The 27,482-nt window shown below is 39.1% G+C and overlaps 3 protein-coding genes across 6 annotated transcripts in view; 1 reads left to right on the top strand and 2 right to left on the bottom strand.

The window, feature by feature from the left end:
• TTC33 (tetratricopeptide repeat domain 33) overlaps positions 1-14,643 on the bottom strand; it is a 105,339-nt gene extending 90,696 nt beyond the window's left edge. Inside the window, exons 1-2 of one of the 2 annotated variants that reach the window (XM_005282146.4) lie at positions 14,329-14,643; positions 13,029-13,261 (exon numbers count right to left, since the gene is read on the bottom strand). In XM_005282146.4, the coding sequence (XP_005282203.2) occupies positions 13,029-13,252 (224 nt within the window). In that variant the 5' untranslated portion in view covers positions 13,253-13,261; positions 14,329-14,643. Of the gene's footprint in view, positions 1-13,028; positions 13,262-14,029 lie in introns of both variants that reach the window. The other variant, XM_065550038.1, reaches the window with a different exon arrangement.
• LOC135972348 (myb/SANT-like DNA-binding domain-containing protein 7) overlaps positions 1-27,482 on the top strand; it is a 554,005-nt gene that overhangs the window by 383,442 nt on the left and 143,081 nt on the right. The window lies entirely within an intron of this gene.
• Positions 22,889-27,482, bottom strand: part of PRKAA1 (protein kinase AMP-activated catalytic subunit alpha 1) — a 34,895-nt gene continuing 30,301 nt past the window's right edge. For all 3 annotated transcript variants that reach the window (XM_005282144.5, XM_065598880.1, XM_065598881.1), the window contains one exon: positions 22,889-26,387. In XM_005282144.5, coding sequence (XP_005282201.2) covers positions 26,143-26,387 — 245 coding nt within the window. In that variant the 3' untranslated portion in view covers positions 22,889-26,142. The remainder of the gene's footprint in view (positions 26,388-27,482) is intronic.

A 27,482-nucleotide genomic window follows, 5' to 3' on the forward strand; every position in this document is an offset into this window, starting at 1 on the left:
TTACCTTCCATCAGAAGATATCAAAGCACATTATAAAGTTAGGATTGCCCCCATTTTACACATGGGAAAACTGAGGCACAGAGAGGATGCATGGTTTGAGCAAGTTCAAAGTACAAGTCAGTTGGAAATAGAACCAACATGTCTGAATTCTCAGCCCTCCCACTTCCCACTTTAACTCCTAGATTACAATGCTTCCTCCTGCTGAATACTATCTAACCTTTTAAAATTCATACAAACTACTGAAAGAGATTGCTGCCAAATAGAACTACACAGATCTTGACTGAAACCCTGAACAACACACTTCAGAAAGGTTGTCCAAATTAATTCCCAGTGGGCATGTTCTTCACTTCAGCCCTTATTCTGTAATAAGCAAGATGTGGTAAATGAGTTACATTTTGAGCAGTAAACAGAATTACATGTTCTAAGAAGGATTCTACTGTCTTCTCTACTGTTAAACAAATTGTATTTCTTTTGATTACTTCCTTTTTTCTCTTGTCTAATTCTTATGACTGTTTTAAGAAACTTTTCTGAGAAGCATTAATCACAATGTTTTATACTGAAAAAGAGAGATAAGAAGGGGAAGGCAAAATTAAAATCACATCTGGGAATAAAACCCGTACAACTGCTGGTTCCCTTGAGAACTTGCTCTCTTAGTGTGTTAAAAAAAAAAACACGTTCAACAAAGTCAAGTCATTTGGAGTAACAAGAAGGAAAAATATACTATTGATGAAAACTGAGATACGAGTAAATCACTTACTAAACATTCCTGCTATTCCTAAAACCTTTGCTTGCTCCTGAAGCGGTTGCAAGGTTGCCAGCAACGGGAAGGTTTCTGTCATTTTATCTCAAAGTTTTCAATACTGCCCTTGAAAAAAACATCCTGAAGCTGGCTTCAGCCTCTTCCAGAAAGGACATTATTAAATAGGGAAAATGAAAATAAAAGGAACGATACACGTTTGTGCTCGATTACTGAATTAACACACTGAGCTAAAACACAAATACAATATTTTTCTAAATATTTTTTCTGCTGATCTAAGCAGACAGAGCCACACAAATAAGAAGTGAACAAGCTGCTCCCTATCCATATACGTTAACATGGAGCCTTTGGGTTCACAACCTTGACATTCATAGGGGTTTGTTAGTTATCTGAAATTATAGCTATTTTCATTAAAATTTTAACCTCAGGTTTCACTGGGCTAGCTTCATCTATAACATTACAAAACATACTTGAAATGCAGAGTTAAAATACCATTTTTGTATATTTACTCTCACTTGATCTGTTAAAGAGACGAGAGAGAGAGAGCTTTTGAAAGATAACAGGCTAACCTTTGGGTTTAAATTTAATTTAGCACATGCTGTTGGATTGCCACAAAAGGATGCTCAACTTCAAAAAGCACCTGATCCAGAACTGTTTCTCAGTAACCCCTGAGTAAATAACACTCACTATTCTGGACCTCACTTAACACAGGCATTATTTCTTTCAATATGTGTACTCGTCCCAGTGCCCAAGGCCCCTAGCCAGCTCATCTCACTAGCACTCTGGTATTCTGACATCATTCTGCATCTCAGTCAGGAGAGAGTCACTCCTAACTCCTACTCCTTCTGTATAGAACATTAGCTTACCTCAGTTCCCCTAAGCAGATTGATGGTTCGTTCCAGCTTCCATTATTTTCAGTTTTCGTATCCTTCTTTTTGTTCTTAAAAGACTAGCAAACAATAATCACACATCCCTCTGTCCTGCACATTTTTAATTTGTTTCCCAGTAGTCCTTTCACATATCTACCATGGTAACCACTAGCATTTTTAAACATATCTACAGTGTGTTCTCTCTTCAGCCAAATTTCTGATTTATTGCCCAGCAAAAGGTTGGACCCTCAGGATGAGTCCATTTCTTCAAGAACAATCACAGAAATTAGAGACAGAAAAGACATGTTTGGTCACAGAATCCATCTCTCGGATAATATAGTACTGTCCTCTACAGTACATTCGCCAATGATCAAAACTCAGTTTTAAATGCCCATCAGCTACCCAGAGAAACTATTCTTTGAACTTACAGATCTCACATGCACATAAAACAATAAATGCCATATATGCCAGTATCCAAATGTCTCTCTCATTAGGAATATTTTATTACTTTTTGTCCCTACCACCACCTATGCTTCACACAATAATTTTACAAAATAAAAAGTGTTCTTTACACTATTTCATCAAAAATGCCTGGTTAATAAACCTTATAAACCTTATAATTCATTATTTATATGCACATCAGAGACTTTATTATGAAAGCATTATGGAATTGCTTTTCATGTCTTCAAATATCAATCACAGAAAAATGTTATATGCTCCTCAAGCATGAAACTGAGATTTGTATGGAGTGATTTCATATGATTACTCAAAATCTTTGTACACCTCTACCCCAGTATAATGCGACCCGATATAACATTAATTCAGATATAACATGGTAAAGCAGCACTCCGGGTTATAGTTATTGAATACGGTGTGTATTCACTTAGTAAAAAACTCATTGTTTGCAGCTGTTCTTTGAGTACCTTCTTTCCCTTCAGTATTTATGCATACATAGTAACAAACATATATACAAAAACATACACAGGGTCCAAATAAGGTATTGATGTTATAATCCTACAGTTCTCTATTGTCAAATGACAGTAACAAGTTCTAAAGCAAAGGATATTATTTAAAAAGCCAAAATCCACATAAAGAGTTTTCATAACATTTGTAATTCCTTCTACACATAAACATGGAAACATCTACAAATGAAATCAGAACATCACTAAAATCACTTAAAAACTGAACTCCCCTTCTGACAGTAGAATGATGAGCTGTCAGAAAATAATATTTGCTAGAATCATCAGAGGAAAGGAACCAAGTCAAAGATAAACAGAACAAATGTATATAGAAGCAACCATTTGAGGCCAGTGTTATACACCGAGCTTCCTTTTCAATTATATAAGCCAGCTGGAGGAATCACCAGGAAGCAACAGCACTTTCACCACGTGAGAGAGAAATAATAAAACTGGCAATAATAATTAACTTGTAGGCTAAAATGATAATGTTACAGGTACCAATTGATGTGAGGATGTTAAACACTATAAAAACACTTTCTGTACTTATTACTGAGTTTAAAAAATTCAGTAAGATTAAAATGTCTCCTGAACACACTGTAAGTTCTGACCAGTAAACAAAGTTACAAAATGACTTTTTGCCAAACAATCAGGAAAATATTCTGAACATAAGAAACATAACCTCAGAAATGTGGTCCAACAATATATTTCTCCATGTGTAAACATGTTCAGTTGTGTAATCCTGTATTGCACAAAAATAGTCTGCATTTTTCAGTCATGTTAGACCTATCTACATTCTTTATTCTGGCTATTTCACCCCTTGTACCTCGTAGAGGACTGTTTCGTCTCTAAACAAACTGACAACTGGACTACTCATCAGCTAAATAAGATCAAACAAAATTTAGATCAGTATGAAAGGTAAAGTCTTTCCCCATCTCCCCAAAAGTTACCACTTTACCAATGAATCATAGTGACTAAGGCGCTAATCCTCTGAGTGAATCCATGCAGACAGCTCTCATAGGGCACATCTACGCTGCCCTGGCAATTCGAACTACAGGGGTGTGAGAACTGAGCATCAAAGTGCTGTACTGTAATTCCTCATGTGGACGCTGCAGGCATGAACTAAAAGGCTCCAACTTCACACTAATGCAGTCCTGTTTGAGGAGGACTATATTAATGCAAACAACTAGGAACGTTTTAGTTCACACCAGCAGCACCCACACGGGGGAGTTACAATGCAGCACTTTGGCGCACACTGCTCAGACCAGTCCAACTGCAGGGCAGCACAGACATGCCCAGAGTCTGCATGGAGCCCTAGTGAAGTCAATAAAGCTCTAGCCTTGTGAAACCACTTGTAATGTTCGTGCTTAGAATTATAACCACCCTTAAGAAAAGAAAAGCACCTAAACCTCTTAGATAGGATGCATGTCTATGCTCATCAATGAAGCAAGAGTTTAACATAAGCTATTTTATATTTATCCTGAAAGATCATGATCTAGAACACACAGCAAAGAAGAAAAAGTAATGTATTATTAAGAAGAAAGTACTAAAGTGAAAACTTAACATATGATAAAGTTTTAGTTAAAAATTCTTTGAGAATAGGATACAAAGTCACCAATTCAAATCTTACCCAGTCAGTTAGGAACTGGAAGTTGTTACCATCTCACAGATACTTAGTGGGTAATGTGAAATGAGCTAGTACACAATTTAATGTATTGGTGATCCCAGTGCCCACCCTCAGCCACCACCATTTGGCACTAATTGGCAGGCCTGTTAACAATATCAGCAGAGACAACAAAGCTCTGAACAATCCTCTCTCTCCTAGAGGTGGTTTCTCCAGGTCACGGCTGAGCGCACTGCTAGGGCAGAGAACTTGAACTGTTGCTGCCTTTGCTTTCTTTTTTTATGGATACACAACAGACTTCAGTCTCCAGGATTGTCAATTTGGCATACTTCACCGGCCCTTTTAAAAAAAGTTAAAGCCAAAGTATTTTGTCTTCAAAAAAGTATTCTTTGAAAAGACTATTTTGTCAATGGAAATTAATTGTATAGAATCAGTGTTTGATGCAGTTTATTTAGCTTGACACAAAAGAAGATATTTTCAACAGATCGGTTACTATTTTCTTTATTTTATTAGGAGAATCTGTTTAGATTTGTTAAGTAGTCTATTTTACCAAGATCACATTTTAAAGGGCTTCATAACATTTATCTTTCAGAATAAAGCATTGATTCCTTTAGTATTACACACACACATGCGCACGCACACACCCCTCTTCCTATACTTCCTCCAATCCCATCTTTAAATCCTCAGTTCTCTGTAGACAAGTCCCCAGACCAGGTCCTCAGGTCCTAACCCCACACATATCCATGTCCCTGCTTGCCCCTTTCCAACCAGCTATATATAGTCAACACTGTCTTCAGCTAAGACTTCCTTCAAAACTGATGTCCATGATGCTTAGTGATATAGCTGAGTCAGGTATTGGGAGTACACACATACAAAGAATTGATGATCTCACAGTGCATTAATAATGTGAGATAATGTTCCGCTGACCTGATCCATCCATTGGGAAGACCAACCCACAATCACTCCAGAACCCAAATCTGCTGCGTGAATTACAATTCACATATTCTGCCTCTTATGGGGGGAAACACGTGATGGAGCATTTGCAGTGGAAGACAGCTTTACACCAAGGACAGTTTTATTATGGAGTGGTTTAAAACAAGGCAACCATGCTAAATCACTAAAAAAATGTACAGACAAAACTCAAATATGCTGCCTTAAAATCATGCTGCCCGCATTGATATCACCAGATGTTCTTCCAAACAGCGATAAAGCTATTTAATTTTTCAATGCTTTTTTATGACCACTCACATAAAGCAGACTAACCAAAGATAATTACCATTGACATTTTCATTGCAATTTATTTGGACATCCCTGCTCCTTGTGGAAGAATCAAGTACTAAATGGGCACTCTTAAAAATATCACATATGCACCCCTGATGATAACAAGAGACCACAACATTATACCAATCTTTTCCACTTACAAATAATAGTAATGAGTTCTTACTGTATTATCCATGCCTCGTTAGGAGAATTATGAGTATAATTTCCTCATAGTTCAGCAAAGAATGTTAACAGTGGAGAGCTTTTACTCATCATGAAGATGCTGGTTTAAAAAGAATAGGCAAATAAAAGAATGGCAGTTCAAGCAAAATCTAAGGATGTAAAATCAAACTAAACTTCTTAAAATGAGAACACCATGTTTCCCTATTCAACTTTCCCTATTCTGTTTAATATTTTAATGCAAGGAAACCTATGTTTGTGGAACAGTTAAAACAAAGTCAGGAAATGCAAAAAGTTCCCAAAGCAATAATAATTTGCACATACTGCACATCCTACATAATCTGTGGCATTCATTTGATAACATAAACTAATACATTATTAATTTAGCAAAGAAAATATTAATAGAAAACAGAACACATGTATAATATAGCCAAGTTAATGTTGTGGTAGGAACCTTCACATTTGATTTTCTTGACTTTAACTGTGCAACTTTAATGAGGCCTCCCAGCAGCAAAAGAGACAGAGAGGAGGTTGAGCAAGGGCTCCTTACTCTCTTGCCCCTCCAGAACCAGATCACCCCACTGAGGATATAATCGTTAACACACACATACCTATTCACCCCCTTTGGAGTGTATTAAAATCTAAGTGCTGTTTTTGTTGTTTTTGTTTGGTTTTGTTTTTTTAAAACAGAATTCTTTATTCTCCCTGAGGTAACTGTATCCAAGAATTACCTGGATAGCATTGTTTATCAAATCCATCTCTAAATGGCTTCCAAAGACATTATGTATCTGAATTTCAAAGTTCAAAGGCCATCACAATATTTACAGTTTACACAGTCATGTTTTAATATGTGGGATACTTTTGGCGGCCATGTAGTTACTTTAGTTCAAAATATTAAACAAATTGGGAAACATTTGTTGCAACATTGATTTTGTGCTTTATGCATCATATACTATAGTAATTTTATTAACTGTAAAAACTATCCACATCGTGAAGCGTGGCTAGCAAAATCTTTTCTATAGACTGTGTCATTGTTGCTGAATATTTTTCTCACCTAAGAATTATTGACTATGCAACACAACTTATTGACTCCTCCTGTCCAGTATCTGTATATAAACCAGGGGTGTTTCCAAACCAGCTACCAGTATTTGCATGAAGGAGACATAGCGGAAACACTCACAAGTGTTGTTTGCCAACCCATGTCTTTATATTTAATGTAAAATTACAAAAATCTTTATTTGCTATTTTTTTTCTGTAACAGAATATGAAACAACAAATGCAGACCTTTCAAGTTTTTTTTTTAAATTAAGACAAAAAGCCTCCTAAAACAATATACTTATACACAAGCTAAAATGATATTACAACTTTATGTAACTATATGATATACAAATATATAAACTAATAAGCAGAACTGCTTATTTATTAAGTATGGGATCAGATCTGCCAGGAGGAAAGCAGTGTCTGCAATCATAATGATCCCATCACGTCTCACAAATCAAGCCGATATGGACAAAGTGTATCCAGCTGCTGCAGGCAGTAGTGACTGAGGCTGGTGACTGAGTAGGCACCACTCTTCCCTTTAAGTCAGTTCTGAAATACCTTGGTATGGTGAATATATTCCACAGATGCTTTCTTTCTGATTAAATGATCAAACTGATGTCCTGACCACCAATATCCCATGGACATTTTTGTAAGAGTATGGGTGATACCAGCCTAGTGTCCTAGTCAAATTCTAAATTGACAATAACATTCTGCCAATCTACATTTATCTGCAGTTTTCACTAGATACAATATTGTTCATTTCTTGCCCTGGACTACTGTGTAATGTAATTAAACCTAATTAAACAGTTGCCATGTTTCATCCCAGAAATGGCTTTTAGATCTTCTGGGAAAACATTTCATTATTATATTCTCGTTATGCAAGGAACATCAACTTCCCTGATTGAGAAATTAAGGAGCTTTCCACCCCATGATCTTTGTCCTGTCATTTTAACTACTTCTAAACATTGTAAATAAACAGGTGGTCAGGATGGAATATTATTATTTTCATGCTCCCAAAAATTATTACTAAGCCAGTAATGATTGTACATTTAAACCAAAACACACACACTTAAATTGTTTGAATACAAGCATTATAAAATTTTATGGAGGAAGGAACAGTGTATGTGCATACAGATAAATAAATATGAGTATGCTGACTCAAGAGGAGACAAGTATCTTCACTTATTAATCCTTTCCCACTTTTCTAATAAACCTCTTTTATAGTACCTCATCCTGCCAAATACCACAGCAAACATACTTTTATCATAATTAAGGATGCGAGTCTGTCACGGAGGTCATGGAAGTTATGGATTCCGTGACCTCCATGATTTCTGTAGCGCCTGGTGTAACTGACCCCAGGGCCTCCCAAGCAGCTCAGGCAGCCGCACCTGCTGTTGCTGGGGCAGTTTCAGGCCACTTCGCCCTCTCCTCCCCCAGAGCAGCAGCAGTCTGAGGCTGCCTCCCCCCACAAGCAGCAGCGGTCGTCTTGGGCCATACCCCCAGCTCCCTCCCCTGACCCCCACCCCACCCCGAGCACCAACAGCGCCTCCGGGTTGCCCTCTGCCCCAGAGCACCTGCAGCACCCCCTTTGCCCCCCCTCCAAAGCACCCAAGATTTAGTCAGGGGTATATAGTACAAGTCATGGACAGGTCACAGGCTCTGAATTTTTTTTTACTGCCCGTGACCTGTCCATGACTTTTACTAAAAATATCCTTGACTAAATCTTAGTCTTAATCATAATAATTTGTGATGGATATTCCTATCCTCCTCTACTGTTTGATATCTCACAACATCTAGACAGAAAGTACCAAACCCAGTTAATTTCTTAAGTAGTAATGCTAGATAATAGTACCAAACACATATTGCGGGGACTCTGGCGTATATCTAGAAAAGAAAAAACGAATTTCTCAAGTGAGGATTAAGTGAGATTTCCCAGTAGGTTGAGAAATGAGTACCAATATACAAGTTCATTAGCCCGTTCCTTTAAAGGCTGACCCCCGCAAAATGGATAGGTAAAAATAGCAAAAACTGTATCACCCTTTCATAAGCTGAACCTATATTTCAGGGGTTGGAAAACTCTGGCTCCCGGCCCGTCAGGGTAAGCCTCTAGCGGGTTGGGACATTTTGTTTACTTGGAGTGTCGGCAGGCATGGAGCCCCTTAGCTCCCTGTAGCCGCGATTCGCAGTTCCCATTGGCTGGGAACTGCGGGAAGTCCAGTGCCTGCAGACGCTCCAGGTAAACAAAACTACAATGTATTAGATCAGGGATCGACAACCTTTGGCACCTGCCACGTCTGCAGGTTCAGCCGATCGCGACTCCCAATGGGGGCTTTGAGAAGTTGCACAGGCCGAGGCATGCATGGGCCGCCGCTTTCTGCCGCCCCCATTGGCTTGGAGCGGTGAACCGTGGCCAGTGGGAGCTGGCATCGGCCGAACCTGTGGACGCGGCAGGTAAACAAACCGGCCCGGCCCACCAGGGTGCTTACCCTGGCAGTCCGCAGGTTGCCGATCTCTCTATTAGATATTCAATTCAATGATTCCATAGAGTTTAAAATCATCAAATTTTGGTGTAGATCCGTTTATAAGCCAACCCCCGCTCTTTGATGTGTCACTTTTTTACCAAAAATATTCGGCTTATGAACGAGTATATGCGGTAATCAAAAAACACAATAACTAACAAATGGTAAACAGAGCAATTCCTAACGGTCCTGTACAACCAGTATGCTAACAAGATTAGCAATTACCTACTTCTGCCCACAACTCTGTGGCATCTCTGGCTGAGTTTGCTGCCACAAGAAGAAAATTTGAGAATGGGTACAGTACAACTATCAATTTGGCAACCTAAATTACATTAACATGTGAGAAACAGAGAAACCAAACTATTTATCTTCTTTGAACAAAAGTAAAAATATAGGACATTTGGCCAGCTTTTAGATTGTTCTGAATGAAAAAAAGTGTTCTTGAAATGCTTCACAGCATGTGCTGGGCTTTTAGAGAGAGGGTTGGTTGTTTTTTTTTATGAAGTACAAAATGGAATAAGGGGTACATGTTGGCAGAAATGTGAGGGTTTTACAAACTTTGAACTTTTTAAAAACATGAAATCTACATAACTACAATATAAAATGCAAATGAGTAAGAACCTTTAAAAAATTAATAATTTTTCTGCCTGTACAAAATAAAATATTTGGCTGCCCTTTCCCCCCCATTCTTCAAGATAATAAGCAAGGCTTCTACAAAGGTATGTAAATTAAAAAGGTCTCTAGCTCCATCTACTGAATAAGTTGCCATCACAACTCCTGTTGCAGAGTAGCAGGAAAGAGCCAAAACATATCCACAGCAATACTTACAAGTTAATTATCTTTTTATCTAAAATTCGAATTTTCCTCTAACTTTCTTTTACTATTAACTCTCCATATCATAAACTTCAAGGATCATGGATAGACAGAAACAAGACTTTAGTACTTATTCCAATCTGGATTTCTCCATTACACCTAATCTACTCACAAAGTTGCACTGGTTTCACAAAGGTGTGATTCTAAACTGATTTGCTTTAACCAGTGCAACTTTCTATATGAACACTCCTAAAACAGATTTAAACTAATATATCTGTTTCGCTTGTGCCATATAGACCTAAAAGTGCCCACAGAGAAAGTTGCACTTGCTTAACTAACCTGATTTATTCCAATTTAAGTGTAACTTTTGAGGGTAAGCAAGCCTATACTGATATTTCATCTTGGATGATCTGCATTATTACAAGCATCACATGGTCAAAACTGATCTTTTTTTTATTTTCAAATCTTCTCCACTGCATCCCTTAGTGTTGATAACATAACCATCTTCTCTATTACCTCGAGGGTGCATCTTTGGCTCGCCCCCCGCCCCCTTCTTCCACCACATCTAAGCAGGTTTCAGAGTGGTAGCCGTGTTAGTTTGTATCAGCAAAAAGAACGAGTAAAATCCTCTAAGCAGTGACCAAACCTGACACTCTTACACAAGATTTCAAAGATCTGTCCTTTCTTTCTTTCCTTCCTAATCCAAACTGCTCATTTGCACCTTATTCCACCTTGAATCCTGTAATCTCTCCTACTCTTCTGTCTTTCACCTATTTAGCTTTCATTCCTGGAGTCCATCAAAAATGCTGTTGCCAAAGATCATCTTCTTCACCTACTCCTTTAATCACAACACACACACACCCTTTGAATCCCTCCACTCCCTAACAAGTCAATTGCATTGTCAAGTCTTTAGATAATTCATTCCTAGCCTCTCTCGCTCTTGTCTCCTTCTGCTTTCCTCCTTCACCCCCTTCACCCCAACAATAACACCAGCCTCAATACCCCCCTTTCCTTCTTTCACTTCCAACTTTGTCTTCCTCCAGGCTTCCCCCATGCAAGAAATGCCATCCCAAAACTATGTGCTAAGCTGTGTCACTCCTAAAAACACCACTGCCACAATGCCTACAAGAAATTTTAATTTAATTTAAATTTGTTAGGCCTTCTGACCCTAGGGACTGGATTGCTTGTCATGTATATATTTACAACAAAATTATAATATACAATGCACAGATCTAAGCCATGGTTAAAATGAACCACTTTTGCATCAGAAAAAATAATCATTCCTTGAAGATGATTACCCCAGGTTTGCCTACTCACTTTCAGACCCTCACGAGTCAATACAATGCAGAAATGAAAAGACTGAGAGAGGTCCATACTGAGGGTTTTCGATTCTGAACTACATGAAATATTTTGAATTTTTTTTAAAACCTGAGGACTGCCATATAGTTATAAGCCCTGTCAGCATCTTACTACCATAGTGTGTAACAGCCATAAAGGCCACAGACATTGATGGTGAAATTTATGTTAACAAAATATTTAGTTAGAAAAAATTAAGTGAATTTAAAGCTTTTTTACATGAATCTTAATGATATCCGTGTCCTTCCCATGTATATACCAGAAATTCTTTGTTGTTTTTTAAAAGCTTTATTGCATTTTACATAATACACAAAAATAAGGTAAAAATATACAAAAAGATACCAAGATACATAACGAGCTAAGAATTCCTTCATTATGTCCAAAAGCAAAATACAAGAAAGAAAGAATCTAGCTTATACCGAATATATATATATACACACACACACAGTGAAAGTGAAATACTCAGCTACAGGAGTGCAGGTATTTAGGAATATTATGGTGATGAGTGTGGTATAAAACCCTATAGACTACAATAGAATAGGAATGTTTTCATATTGTCAAGATTGAAAATACAATCTCTTTCAAATGTATAAATCAAAAAGGTGAAACAAATAAAGTGGTACTTCCAATGCTGAATGATTGCAAAGTGATTAACAATGCATCTTGGTATGTGGTATAATTTGTGCTTTCTGGTATAAGTATCTACATAAGCAGTAAATGTTGCTACCTTAAAAAATATTGACAACATACTTAAAACTGGTTTTAGTTATTTTTGAGGAATGTCAATACTTTAGGCCTAAAAGAACAGAACTAAGAGACACAAAGGCTGTATATAATTAGATTAACTTGTTTTATGAATAGGCTAAATATATTCTCTATCTTAAGGTTGTTTTTCTGGATGCAGTATGATAGTGACAGTGGAAATGTCTCTATCTCACCCCTCCAAAGTTATCAAAAGCTTGTTCTAGGTATCCTAGGCTAAGAAGGTAGTTCAGTTTTCATATTCAGTAAGCTTTTCATCTCTGAGACTACCCTACCATCAAAGATACCTAGTCATACACCATATGGTGTTGGTTTATGCGGTATGAACATATATCTAATAAAAAAAAGAAAGACTGTAAATTCATTTCATGTAGGCCACCAAAGTGTTGTCAATGGTAATGACTAGAACTGGCTGAAATTTTTCAGTTCATTAGTAAGCATGAAGAAAAAAGCAGTTGCAAGTCAAATTCATTGAATAGTTTTGGCCAAATAAAAAATGTGGGGGGGTAGGGGGTGGGAACATTTTGAAAAAGTCAAAAACTGTGTAAATTTTAAACAACATTTTTTTAATCAAACTGTGACAGTTCAAAAAGTTGTTTCAAAATGTCATTTTGAATCACTGTTCAAATGCTTTATTTGACCTGAACAAAAAAATTTCAGTTTTTTATTGAGAAAAAATAACAAAATTCAATTTTGTTTCAAAATGAGCAAAAAAATGTTGGATTTTCTGGTTCGGCAACTAAACTGAAAAAATGGTAATGACTGATTGATTCAGTACTGGACTGTATAAGTAGTTTAGTAGGATTTATCTTTTAAACATACGCGTTAGAAACAAATAAAATGGTATTTAGTGTTAAGTTACCCTAATAAAGATTAAAATAATATTGGTACCTCCTATTTTCAGCCAAACGTGCACCTTCATCTTTCAGCTGTTTACTTTTCTCCATGCAGTCTTCCAACAGAATCTCCTTTCTTCTCTTAGTGGCATGGAGCCAGTCAACATCATCATCATTATCAACTAGACCTTTGTCATCAGCAGCTTCAGCTTCAAATTGTTGGGAAGTGGCCTTCGAAACCTTCTCCCCAATCTTCCTCTTCCACCCAAAGGAAGCCATTCTAAAAAGCTAGATGAAAACATTTTTTAACAATTTGGTTTCTAAGTGTATAGAGAGAAAAAAACATCATAGATTAATTTGCTCATCTTGATACAGAGAAAGTAACATATCAAACTGCCATTCAATCACATGAATATTGAATTGGCCGGCAGTCTAGTAACTGCACAACACCAGTGTAATTTTGAAACTGTATGGGAAATATTTCTCTGTCTGGTTTATTAAAAAGAGAAGCAGTTGTTTGAAGCAGCTGAAAGCGGTAGAATTCTGAAGTAGTCCTGGCAGACAGAGGGCACAAGAGGTGGTCAAACATGCATCATAAATTAAAAAAACCTGTGATAACTAGGATGTGTATTGACTGTTTTGGAATGTGAATGGAATTTGGGGTAGTGGTCTAAATCTATAAAGCCCTAAATATCTGGGGAACTGCTTACTTGGCAGCACTTTTCTCTCTGCATACTGCTAACACTCTATCAGCAAGGTGTTCTCTGTGAGGGGCCTTAATTTTTTGACCATTGGGGCTGAAGGTTTCTTCCCATTCAGCAAGGAACAGCAGCATGGGGGGGGGGGGATGTTGGTGCAGTTGTGGGAGGAAGAACGTCCAAAAGATGATGGTTTAACATTTATTTTTGGCAAAACCCACTAGAGCCAAGGAAACGCAGATGATTTGTTTATACTTTGCTATAAAGCTAAATCAACAGCACGTATAACAGCACAGCAGAGACCGGGGGCGGGGGAGAAAGCAAGGGATCTGAGATTGTATAACTTGCTGTTCAGTACGTTACGCGTCCCCTCGGTGCCTGATCAATTCCACACGAGGAGGAGCTGTCCTGACTCACAGCTACAGGCTCGGGAGATTCCCTGGTTCAATCTCCGGGGCCTCCACCAGCCTCGGAGGGGGCGGGGGCGCTTTACTTAAGATTGACCGACCCCAAACCAGCGGGTTAGTTTAGTTCACAGCCGCAGCGCGGGACGCAGCCCCGGAGCCCACCCACTGGGGGAGCGGGCCCGAAGGGGGGAAGCAGAGCGGACCAGGGCGGGGGGCTCGCTCGCGGGGCCCCGCGGAAGGAGGCCGTTACCTGGCCCCCCTCTCCAGCTACTGCTCTTCCGCCACCTCGAAACACACAACCTTTGAACCTGCCCAGCACGGAAGCGGAAGTTGTTCTTCCCGGCCTGTCCGCCGGTTTACCCAGCCGCGGAGAAAAGAGGGAGGGGCGGCTTGGCCCCGCCCACAGACTACAACTCCCAGCAGGCCGTGCGCCCGCTCTCTCCAGGGCTGGGGCATGAGGGGAAGCGCCGTGCCCCGTCTCGCGCCAGAGAGAATTGGGAACGCCGCGGTAAGGTGCTGACTGGCTGGGAGCCGCCCTTCCCTATGCAATAGCCTCGTGCAGGGTGGGGGCTCGTGGCCACCGACAGATCACGTAGCCTTTGCATGGTCCATTTCCCCTCACGTCCAGTCCCACACTCACGCGGGAGCCAATCGCTGACAGCTGCCTTCAAGGGGGGTGCTTACCCTGGGCTGTAATTGCACTCTGAGAATTAGGTTCAAAGCACCGAGCAGGCCACTGACCTAAAAAGGTCCTGCCCCAGGAGATCCCACCTTCCCTTTGCCCCTCGCTTCTGAACCACTGCCAAGCACCAGGCTTAATTTAATAATCATGCACCGCACCTGCATGGGGATCAGGGCGCAAACGGAAAACACAGGAACGCCCGAGCTGTTGTTTTCCAAAAAACTTGCCCCAAACAATTGCAAGCTGTGGAATAGCCTGGACAGGAACTACACATTAGCCTTACCAAAGTACTGTCATTAGAATATTCGCTCTTTTTGCACAGTGCTTATTGATTTTCTCACAGTGTTAATTTTATTCAAGGACTAAGGGTGCTTCAGCTACCCAGTGACCCTCAGCACCATGCTTCCTATGTGCATGTCAAAGCTGCCCCCATTTACTTTAATGAAGGTTTGTGTAGGTCCCAGGCACTCGCTGCAGCTCAGCGTGGAGGATGAGAGCAAAAGTAATTACATTCAAGCTTCCCAATTTTCTCAGTAGATTTAACTGTAAACTGCTTTCCAGGAATTGCCAGAAGCTAGGAATGGGATAGATCACTTGCTGATTGCCTGTTCTGTTCATTCCTGCTGGGGGACCTGGCATTGGCCACTGTCAGAAAATAGGATACAGGGCTAGATAGTCTGACCCAGTGTGGCCGTTCTTATGTTCTTAATTATGGTGGGAGTAGTAGGACTGACACCATCCAGTAATTCTCTTTCAACTGTTAGGCTTTATCAATTAACTTCTTTTTATGTTGCTGCATAAAGTAGGTACATTGAATTCAACAGTGCCTCAAATTGTAAATACTTCCTGCCTCAGGTATCCTATAGTCTTAGGACATGTCTATATTACAAAATTAAGTTGACTTAAATTATGGTAATATACAGCCAGCACAGTAATTGAATTGGTTTTATACACCCACTATATGCTGCGTGTCAGCAGTGTGCCTCCTCACCAGGAGGGCTTGCACTGATTTAACTGCCAGTGTGGGGTACTGGGGGACGGTTTCTGAAAGGCAGCAATAGTCAACATAAGCAATGCAGTGTATACATTGACACTGCATTGACCTAACTACATTGATTTAGTGCTAGACCTCTCCGAGGTGGAGTTAAGTTGGTGTAGTGGGTGACTTATGTTGGTGGAAGCTACATTTTAATATAGAAGCTTACGGAGTTAGGTTGACGTAAGCTGCCTTACGTCGACTTAACTCCAGCATAGATCAGGCCTTAGTGTGTGATCCTACCACATATTTCAATTGCCTTGTCTTTGAAAATAGCTTCCTATTTTACTAGCACATATCCATATAGCAACAGTCCCTGACCCCACAAAGAGCTAGAAAAATAGTAACCAACTCAAACACTCCTAGAAACTAAAAGAAACATTCCTTCAGATACAGCCTAAATATTTCCAGAGAAGCACAGAAGCTGTGCAGCAGCTTTGGCAGAATATATGGCTTTAAAAAAAACAACATTTTGCAAATATAGGGAATTCATTTTTCTGCAATTGTAGATTTAGACATGTAGGAATGCATTGGTAAAAGTGCAGCAAGAAAATCACATATTTTGATGGGGGGGGGGGGGGGGGGGGTTGGTCAGGATAAAATGTATTGTGGCAATAGCTGTACTTGCCAAGGTAGATGTCCAGATAGCCCCTGAACTACTTGCAATGTACAATCGCCAATCAGTAAGAAGTATGTCCATTGGGAAACAGTAAGCTCTATGTAAATAAAGCCACACCTTTGAGATTTGTCTTCACTCAGTTGGTATAGAAAGTGGTTAAATCCAGAGCACAGAAATCAGAAATGGTTGAAAAATAGATAAAATTCCCTTTATTAATGGTAAAGTAGTTTATCCTCGATTCTTAGAATAAAGACCTTAATGTAAAGATTGGGTGTGGTTGGATTAGTTTTTAATTAGCTCAAAAAAATAAAAGGTGAAGGATTTGAAAAGTTCAAACCACAGGGGTTAGGTGTAGGCCTACCTCTAGGAGTGTGGAATTAACTACAGCTTGATCCTGTAATTCATACTTCTGCAACTAGGTACCATAGATTTGACTGCTTGTAAAATGTCCTGGACATTCCATGGCATGAAAAGGGAAATATAAATGTAATATTTTATCTTCCAGTCTCTTGACAACGATAAACACCATTTAAATCAAGCATTACAACTTCTAGGCCAAGCGTCCTTAACTGGACTGTTTCCTAGCAGTTCTGTTATTTATTGATACCAACCACAAGAGTGTCAATCTGGTAAAATATTAATTAGTGTTAAACTCTGTCTAATGCTACAAGACCAATACTATTTGAAAATTCCTCTTGATAAGGTTTGTTGATAAAGTTTGATATGGTCACTGTATAACTTTACAACTTTTTACAGAAAGATAGTCAGCTAATGTTACTCTTGATTATGTAGCCTTCTAAGAAATATACTTCCTATTTTTCTTCTTTTGCAATGCATTTAATTATAAAGTGCTACTGTAGTTCATTACACATGGTTAAATGACTCACTAAAATTGTCTCATCTACCTCTTGGCAGTGCCTGATGCAGAGATAATGAAAGTAGGTCCTTCTAAAGGTAGTTCTCCACACTACAAAATCTTATGATTCTTGCTCAAACTGCAGTCTATGACCCATTGGTGGTTTGCCAAGCACTTTTATATAGTCAGTGAAGCTGCTTCTGTCACAACAGTAAAGCATCTGTCACTGAATAAGTACTTGTAGCCCTATACAGGATTTTTGGGGGGTTTCTAGAGATTGATTTAGCAAAATACACTTCTATGTGCCCTGTATTACTGCTTGTGTCCTTCATCTTGTTTTTCTCCTTGGTGTAAATTCAACTGTGATCAAATTTGAAGAGGACTACATCAGAACAGAGTGAATATATAGGAAAGAACCAAATTGTAAAGTGACATCATGGAAAGATTAGAGCAATGGAAACTGTACACATGGATCAGAAATATTATACTAATCTAGTTACAAATAGAGGGGATGCACTAAACTATATATACACTTCAAGGATCAAGTTCCAGGGAGGTGTCCCTGGAGGGGACCTCAGTCTTAAGAAGTGGTCCACAGCATGTGAAAAGATCCAAGAGTGACTAACAATCTTTCAATTTCACTGTTAGTTTTTTAGGGACTGTTGCTCAAGTTAAATCATGGTGTTCTAACATGATTCACATCCTCTTGACTCAGGTAGGCTACAGCTATTTTTGTGAAATCTTTCCAGTACATCATCAGCTTTTTCTGCACCAATTGAAGTGACAAGTTTTCTACCTGACCAATTAACCCTGTCTAAGCCATCAGACAATATGACATGACATTTCCCAGATCCAAAGAAGAGCTCTGTGTAAGCTCAAAAGCTTGTCCCTCTCACCAACAGAAGTTGGCCCAATAAAAGATATTACCTCACCCTTGTCTCTCAATGATATGAGCAGTGAGTTAAAGTACTGAAAGTTGTTATCCAGGAGACTACATGCTTGGCAGAAATATTTCACTCCAACAGCAGTCAGTATTCACGCTCAGCTGGTTCCTCCACAGTATAGTACAACAAAGCAACTACTCTGCTGGAATTAAGGACTCTCTTCTCCCTTCCCCAGAAGGGACCAGCAACAGCTGGACCAGCACATGGCCAGGACCATGAGAACCAGTGAAGTGGAGGCCCTTGGTCACTTTTCCAAAAAAGAAAGAAACATGAGAAATGGTCTAGAAAATGAGGTGATCATTGTGGTATTGGGTAGGATTAATGGGGCAACTTTAGGATCAAGAAAGTTGATCAAGAGGTTCCTTAGATACAGCTCCCTTAAAAAAACACCACAAACCATACATTTCCAAAAATCACCTGTGGTTTTGTTTTTTTGCACTGCACAGAACTGGAACTCAACCTAGTGGTCTAATCCTCCCCAAACCAGTTTTACCTGCTTTGGATTTATCTCAACTATGGCCCAGCATCCATTGCCATTTTGGGAAAACAGCATTGCAGCTGTTATTGAGGGTCAAATTTGTAACTCCAGGCCAGCCTGAGCTAAACTGATGCAGCACACTTCAGGCTCTGGTGCAATTCTGCCTGCAAATGCTCTAACTTTAGCAGTCTGGTATCTCAGGTTGTGTGTAGCCTAAGGTAACTGTAGTCATTGCTTTTAAGCTGAACATTGCACCTATGAACTGTGAGTTTGAACCCTCCCTTGGCAGCCTTCAGAGAATCTGTTATGCAGATTTGTTCTCAGTCTGTATTGGGCAGGAGTTCCTTTTGCAAGTTTTGTTCTGAGAGCCAAGTTTCTGGTTTAAGGCCTGAAGTTTTAAAGTACTCTAAAATCCAGATGGCCTCTCTGATTTTATTTGAGTAGTAGTAGTATCAAGGAAATTAGCATTAAAGAGGGAAGAATGAAAGATTCTCTTTTGAAATTAGGATAATGTAATCATGACTCATACATCTCATTAATTTCCACAACAAATGAACTGAGTGTGATCAAGGGGAAAGCAAGTTGCTGAGTCATTTTGTCAAGTGTTCCTGATATAAGCAGCTCACATTAAGGAGACTGAGTAACATTTTTGGTGCAGAATTAGGGAGTGAGGGGTTGGCACAGTGGTGCAATTTGGGGACTGTGCCCCACTTCCAACCCTCACTAGCAGGACTAAGTACTGATTTGCCCCAGATCCCTAAGTGGCCCCCTCAAGGATTGAACTCATAACCCTGGGTTTAGCAGGCCAATGTTCGAACCACTGAGCTATCCCTCCCCCCCTCTGAGGGAGCTCAATTACTGACAGGAGAATCAGAAGGGTAGGAAAGTTGGGCACTTTTCTCTCCAGTGACAGACTTCCAGGGGAAGGTGAGTATGCCTATATGTCCTGGTCCTACACAAATATCACCAAATTCCTCACAGAGAAGCATAGGGGAGTGCAGGGAAGAAATGGAGGGGGTCACAGCTCTGCAGGGGAGCTTCAGCTGCATCTCCCAAGACCATTACATGCACATCACTCCAGTTGTCCTCTCCTTCAAAACATGCCTCCGTATCTGTCCCTGCATTCTTTGCTTAGATGGACCTGTAGGGCCCTCACTGACACCCACCCCTCTATGTGGAGGATGGCTGGGCTTGACAAGCAGAGAAATGGGAGAGAAGATGATTAGGAGTAGTGAAGGGACTGTCATTTAATCAGGGCCTGCTGTGGCCAGTTTTATCATTACCAAGGAACCAGAGGCAGTAGAGAGGGGAGAACTGGGCTGTAAAGCATGGGAATGCTGAGATTTTTTTTTTTGCCCAGAGCTGCATTGTACCTTCTAGAACGTCAAGTTCAGCTACACTCAAACCTCTGAAAAACCAGGAAACAGTTAAAGTTTGTATTACAAGGGTGGTGTGTACCTTAGCTCTGTTCTCTTCAAACAGTGCTCCAACATGCCAAAACACACTAGTGCTCTACCATCACAGGTGCTATAGAACGCATGGGGAACAGACCACATGAGCACTAAAGAACAAAGTCCAAGCTCTCCTCTTTGTCAAGGCAAAACATTGGTTTAAGTCAGGTGGATCAAACAGGAGCTACGTACAACTAGCCTATAAAAATACTGAGCCAACTCCACACAAGCCACCCCAGACTTGCACTGGCACCCCCCTTTCATCCTTGCCCTAAGGAGTCCTTCAAGACATTGCCTGCTCTTACCCCATCACTACACCTGAGTCCAGTCATGTATGCTACCAGACTGCCAACAATCCCCATGACAAGAATTATACTTGTGCACTGATGGCCTACTCCATTCAGCACTGAAAGGAAGCACCCTTGTTCCCTCAATGTACACATGCACCTCTCCTCATAACACAGTGACAACTCTTCCAACAAATCCTTCCACCATTCAATACAGCTACACCTAATTTAAGTAATATTAAGTGAATTACCTTTAAACCCCTGGAGGACAATAGAAATCTGTAATATGTGCCAACATTTCAGTTTTTTAAAAAACTGTTGTTACTATGACAGTTGTTACTATGACATAGAATCATAAAATATCAGGATTGGAAGGGACCTCAGGAGATCATCTAGTCCACCCCCCTGCTCAAAGCAGGACCAATCCCCAGATTTTTTGCTCCAGATCCCTAAATGGTCCCCTCAAGGATTGAACTCAAAACCCTGGGTTTAGTAGGCCAATGCTCAAACCACTGAGCTATCCCTTCCCCAAAGCTCTGCATCGCTCCCACACTGGGAGTCGAACCCAGGCCGCCTAGGTGAAAGCCAGGAATCCTGTATCAGAGGGGTAGCTGTGTTAGTCTGGATCTGTAGAAAGCGACAGTGTCCTGTAACACCTTATAGACTAACAGACGTACTGGAGCATAAGCTTTCGTGGGTGAATGGTGACGAAGTGGGTATTCACCCACGAAAGCTTATGCTCCAATATGTCTGTTAGTCTACAAGGTACCACAGGACCTCATGTCGCTTATGACATGAATAGTAAGTTTAAAAATACTCACTTATTTTGCAATTTTTTTAAAAAACAAGTTAGCCATTTTATACTAGAATTTAACAGTCAAGCTATTCCTGCTCCAGGATTGTGATCTATTCATTCCTGTGGAATACAGACATTTGATATGGTTCAGTGTCTCTAGTTGCATAATGTATGTTTATTTCCCTCAGAGGGAGGGAAGACTAGATGATCACAATGGTCTCTTCTAGTCTTAAGTATTTATACTAGAGTGAATGCAGCTGGAATACATACAGGTAAGTGCTACGATTCAAATCTGAAAACACCACAAATAATGGCGTCTTCGGATAATCCTTCATACTTACTTATGCCACCACCCTTACTGATCCACTCCAGGTGGCCATTGCCAGTTCCAATGGATAGAATTCAGGTTGTGTTGCAGGGTTGAAAAAGGCCCCAATTTCAGAGACTAGATGCTCAGCCTGGTTACATAACCAGCCCTCTCCATTAAAGAATGCATTGCTATTTTAGTCTGTAAATAAAATAAATACTGAAGTAGCAAAGGTTTAATCATTTGTCTGTCAACATTAACCACTTCAATGCAGGTGCATTTGACAGAACCACCAAACATCAGCCTTTTTATTCTCCCATAGATGCAAAGACCAGAAGGGACCCATTATGATCTAGTCTGACCACCTATATAATACAGGCCATAGAACTTCCCCAAAATAATACTTAGTGTATATTTTAGAAAAGCATCCCATCTTGATTTAAAAATTGCTAGTGATGTCGACTTCTCCACAACCGTTGGTAAATTGTTCCAATGGTTAATTACTCTCACCATTAAAAATGTATGCCTTATTTCCAGTCTGAATTTGTCTATTTCCAGCTTCCAGCCATTACATCATGTCATGCCACAGTAACCCGCAAGTTTTCAAAGAAAATATTTAAGCAAGTATTAACATTCATCTGTAAGCTACAAAGGTTTTCAATAGCATTTCAAGAGTTAGGACTTCTATTGTAGAGATTATGGTTTCTAGGAGCCTTTTACAATAGCATTTGGCAAGCTCTGATCGACAGGATTCTTGGTATAACCCTCTTTGTCTGTGACTATTTAAAGAGGAAGTTCATACCGGTAGGGAATTGTATGGGGTAAATTCTTGCAGATATTGCTAAGATTCTCTACAGATTTTATTGCCCATGACTATAAAACTGGAGCCAATATTCACAGACTCATTGAGGGGAGGGATAGCTCAGTGGTTTGAGCATTGGCCTGCTAAACCCAGGGTTGAGAATTCAATCCTTGAGGGGGCCATTTAGGGATTTGGGGATTGGTCCTGCTTTGAGCAGGGGGTTGAACTAGATGACCTCCTGAGGTCCCTTCCAACTCTGATATTCTATGAGTATTTGAACATTCAGCACTAATCTTTCATCTGAAGTCAAGTTTTGTGGTGTAGATTTGTGGGGTGTAAAGCAGATTAAACTGCTGAGCTAGTGTAGTTAGTGGCAGCCATAAAGCATGGTTACTGATAAGTGTCTTGTAGAAGATAGTAGCATCAATAGTGAGCATGCTACGGAAATGAAAGATGGAATTCATTCAGTGGTCAGTTATTGCTGTTCCATTAGTTTAATCTATACTTTTAATAGTTTTCTGGATTTGAAATAAATGTAGCATCCACTTTAAATTAGTATACAAAATTTTATGTATGGATACCAAAAGACAAAGTAGCATGCACACAATTTTCAAACAAGAGATAGTTGAGTATTTTATATTGACTAACATACAATTTCACATCCTTGAAAGGTAAAAAGTCATACAGCTATAACAAGCATTTTTCATTCAGTATTGCCAAAAATTGCAATAGGAAGTAGGCACATCTTGTTTGTAAGAAAAAAAGTGTCCATTTCTTACAACATACAATGGTAATCAACTGACAGTAAATATTTTATTTCAATTTCAAGACATATATGGAAAATGGTCTCTGAAATATTGCACCACAAAGATGGACTTTTACCACCTTACCAGTGTAAGTTACATTACACGTGGACAAAGATTTATCCACATCTTATGAACAATTACAATAAAAAAAAGCAAGAATATTTGAGGGGCCTCTCCATGTATAGCAAGCTTTTTGGGGGAGGGGGGGGGAGGGAGGAAGAATCTAAAAAGCAGTTTTCAGTATTCCCTTTGCAATTATTAAAGATGTAGTTGAGCAAGATCTCCCCCAAACACAGCCCCACTATGTCTTGCAGTGAAATAATTTGTTTTGATAGCCTATTGCCAGATACTAATGCAACATTTTAAGAAAGTCAGCTTTATGTCTTCATTGCAAGAGCAATAAGAAGGTCTGAGGAAGAAAGTAGTTTAAACGGTCAGAGGTAAAGTTATGAAACAGATGAATTAATCTGGAATCAAATAGGTTAAATAGTCTCAATTCTTCTGTCACTGCCCCGTATTTAAAAAAATCAATTCAACAAGAAAGCCTTGGGCCATCAAAACTGACTTATCATACCAATAAAATTTACTTTATTTAAAACTATGCATTCTGCCAGAAATATATGTTAAACTTCATACACCAAGACAAAGTAAAAACATGGTCGCCTTAAAGCACAAAAGAGCTGGAAAAGTATAAAAAAATTTAAAGCTATATGCACTTTAACATTTTACATGTGTGTTCAGGATTACAAAGTATTTGCAAACTAGGAACAGCTACATATGCAAAAAAGACAGTTTAAGTGTTCCCAAATGAGGAAATACTGCATTAAAAACTGTGCATTTGTTATGCTATTTGTACAAGTGCAATATTTAACAATTTCAAAATAAAACAGCATAGCTAAAAGGGATCACAATAACTTATCGAATAATTGTATCAGAATTAATTCTGACAAGACTAACATTTTTAAAAGTAGAATTTGTGATTGGTCCCCCATGCTAACATCTAACTTACATCAGCAGTATAAACCCAAAGCATCATCTTTAAACAAAAATACAGCCTTCTGTTTTGAAATACAGTAGTGTAATCCTGCTTTATAAGGACCATGTGTGACACTTCTCTGAAGACAGGGGGACAAGAGTTGAAGTTGAAACTTGTACCCAGTTACTGGATAGACCATGCAACTTCCAAATTCCTAGTGCTAACACACAGCAAATCCTGGGGCTTAAGCAGCTGCAGGTTTCTTCAAACTCAGTGCATATTAGAAACACTTATGGATGAACTTCTTAAATCAGATAACCCAGATTACTGTACTACTCTATGCAAGGATAAACTATTCTTACTACATCTGTATTTAGCAGTTCACTGCGAGTGAATCCTGGACAAATTGAACTCACTGGCAAAACTCCCATTAACTTCAGTGTAGTCAAGACTTCACTCTATATGTTTGGGCGCTCTCAATTATAAAATGGTATTGTAAAGAAAAACGGGGGGGGGGGGGGGAAAAGACACCTAGCGGACTGCATTTTGAAGTTAACATACAACTCAACTGGAAGATTAAACATATTTTCTGGCATACACAAATTGCTTTAAATTTGTATTTATCATAACTAAAGGAGCAAAAGTATGTCCAACTACAAATAGAGAAACATTTAAAATGTTTTCATTATGTGCATATGCTATGATTTCTCTATTAATTTAAAAAAATCAAATAAATCAAATTTCTCTTTCTGAAAAACTGAAACAGGCCTGACAAATTTAGAAGCCTTAAACTATTCATGCCAATTATGTCAACATTTGTGATCAAGTGTTAAAAGTTCATTGGAATACTAACACTCAAATTTATGTGCTTTTACAAGCATTGATCAGTTGTATATTTCAGTTTAAATATGACTGATCAATTGCACTGTTAACTTTAGAATCATTTAATTAAAAACAACAAGATGTGCTATAAAAATGATTTGGGCGTCCTAATCTAGATAAATAGCTCCAACTGCAAAATGAGTTCTATACAGTCCTATAGCTGGCCCAGCATGTGATATAAAGAACACTGATCATTTAAGAATAAACTCAGTGCAAGATTCTGGAAAAGCACACACACAGGGCTAAGGAACAGAATCCTCAGCCTGTAGCAGCATGCCAGGAGCTGCTCCACTGCTATTACTCTAAGATGGGCTAGTGAATCTGTACAGTTCATGAACCCATTGAAAGCCTTTCCTCTTGTGGAATACTGTTCCATGGTGCAGAGGAGACTGAAGAATCTCCTTTCCATGAGCCTTCTCAAACCTTGTGGTATGGGACCACAATTGTTTCACTGACCTTAATATAGCTCACAGGATTTCATCTTCAGTTCTCACTTAGTATTCAAATGTGTAAGAAATGCTGACAGTTTGAACTCTCCACATATACACAATCAAAATCTATCAAAGTTATTAAAAAAGTAGTAAGTTATGATTTGCTTTAAAATATTCACCCAAACGAGCTTGACTATTTACTGCCAATTATAAGTGGGATGAACACCACAGCAGCTTGAACATGTTCCTGCTGTTAGACAACTGAATAGTATACTGAAACTGGGACACAATTGCAGATTGTGCCCAACAAGTCGCTTTCATAGGCCACTGGGCTAGCAGGTGACCATTTACCTACACTGCAACAAAATTATTGCCAGCATAAAGACAAATAAAACAGTCCTTATGGTTAACAGTAATGTTCTATGAAGCCTAATGTGCACTCGGTGTAAAATGTTAAGAACTGCCCAAAGGGCCTGTAATTTATTGTACCTGTATTATACTATTGAATAGTGGACAATGTAATCATAACTCACTTCAGCTTCAGTGTAGTAGAGGTCTAACTGCTCTTAATCATGTTTCAGTCCTGTGCAAACTGCATTATGTGGCTAATCTTCAGCGCCTTAGTTAATTGTAACTTGATTATAATAGGAAGCATTTGACTATGATTTAGGCATGCTTATTGCTATAAAAGAAATAAGCCAATCTTTAAAATTATTGTGCAAGTATTTTAATAAGATTTGCACACATCTCAAAAAATTCTATGGTGTGACTCCCTGGTCTTGGCGTTAAGTCAGCTGAAGAAGAGTCAAGTGAAGACGTCACTGATGAGGTAAGGGACCCATCTGCAGATTTTCCTTGTGCATCACCGTCAGACTCCTTCTGACAAGATCTATAGCTGCACACAGAACCTGATCTCTGTGGTGTGGTAGTCCCAGATTTTGCTTCAATAATTTCATCTAGAGGGGGAAAAAAAAAAAAAGATGAAACACTTTACAATGGCAAATGAAACAGTCACTAAACTGAGAATTTGAGGTTCTCTCTCCCCTGCCCCCAATTAATACCAAGTCTTTGAAAGGTAATCTTGTTTTCTACTTTTATTTACACAGTATTTGCATGTGTGTTACAAATCAAAATATGTACAGCAGATGCAGCAAACCCCTGTATTTTTTCACAGGGTTAACAGGTGTTTGACATTCAAGTTAGTCTGAAAGACATTTATGCACAGATTATCAAATTAGCTGAAGAAACAACGGCAGTAGCCCTCTAGTCCATTCTTCAACTATCATCTACTCAAATTAGTTTACAAAGTATGTTTGCATGGCGTTATGGTCTATCTAAACCATGAACTTCTACAATTTTTAAAAATAAGTTTAAATATTTAAATTTTCACACCATTGAACTTGTCCCTCACTTTGCAGCTTTTGACAGACCAGTTTATGAAGTTGAGATTGGAATTCCATAGTAAATATTGTAAATAACCATTTACTCTTGGATCTGACACACCCACCCCAAAACCCAATTTTTTATTAACAATTCTGTCAGATTTTCATCTGCAGTCTTCTGTCACTGGATTTTTTTTTTGGGGGGGGGGGGGGGGAGGATGGAACTGAAGCAATTGGAAGAGTAACTGTATATTACTTTTGGAATGTCAGACTACTTTGTCTACAAGCCACAGATCAATTTTACAAGTACATAAAAGAGTCAATTTGCATAGGTGTATATGGGATCATTAGGGTATCCGTAGATTAGAAATGCAGCTTTTTTGTGAAGCAAATCCCCAAACCAAAGTTTTTCTGAGAGTTACAACTATAACAGTATGTGTGTTTCAACTAATATTTTACAGCGAGACCACTGTATATTAGTTCACAAAGCCAAGGTATCAAAGTATGGCAGGGTTACTGTACTTGCAGGTCAACACCACCCTTTGACAAAGTCTACCTTCAAAGTTTTGCAGAACCTCTTTTCTGGGCCCTCCTCATATACCCAGTCACTCTACAGCATAAGCCGCCTTTACACAACATATATTCTTCTATGCATCTTGTATGAACCTT

Source organism: Chrysemys picta, chromosome 6 (assembly GCF_011386835.1).
Source record: "Chrysemys picta bellii isolate R12L10 chromosome 6, ASM1138683v2, whole genome shotgun sequence".
Lineage (NCBI taxonomy): Eukaryota > Metazoa > Chordata > Testudines > Emydidae > Chrysemys > Chrysemys picta.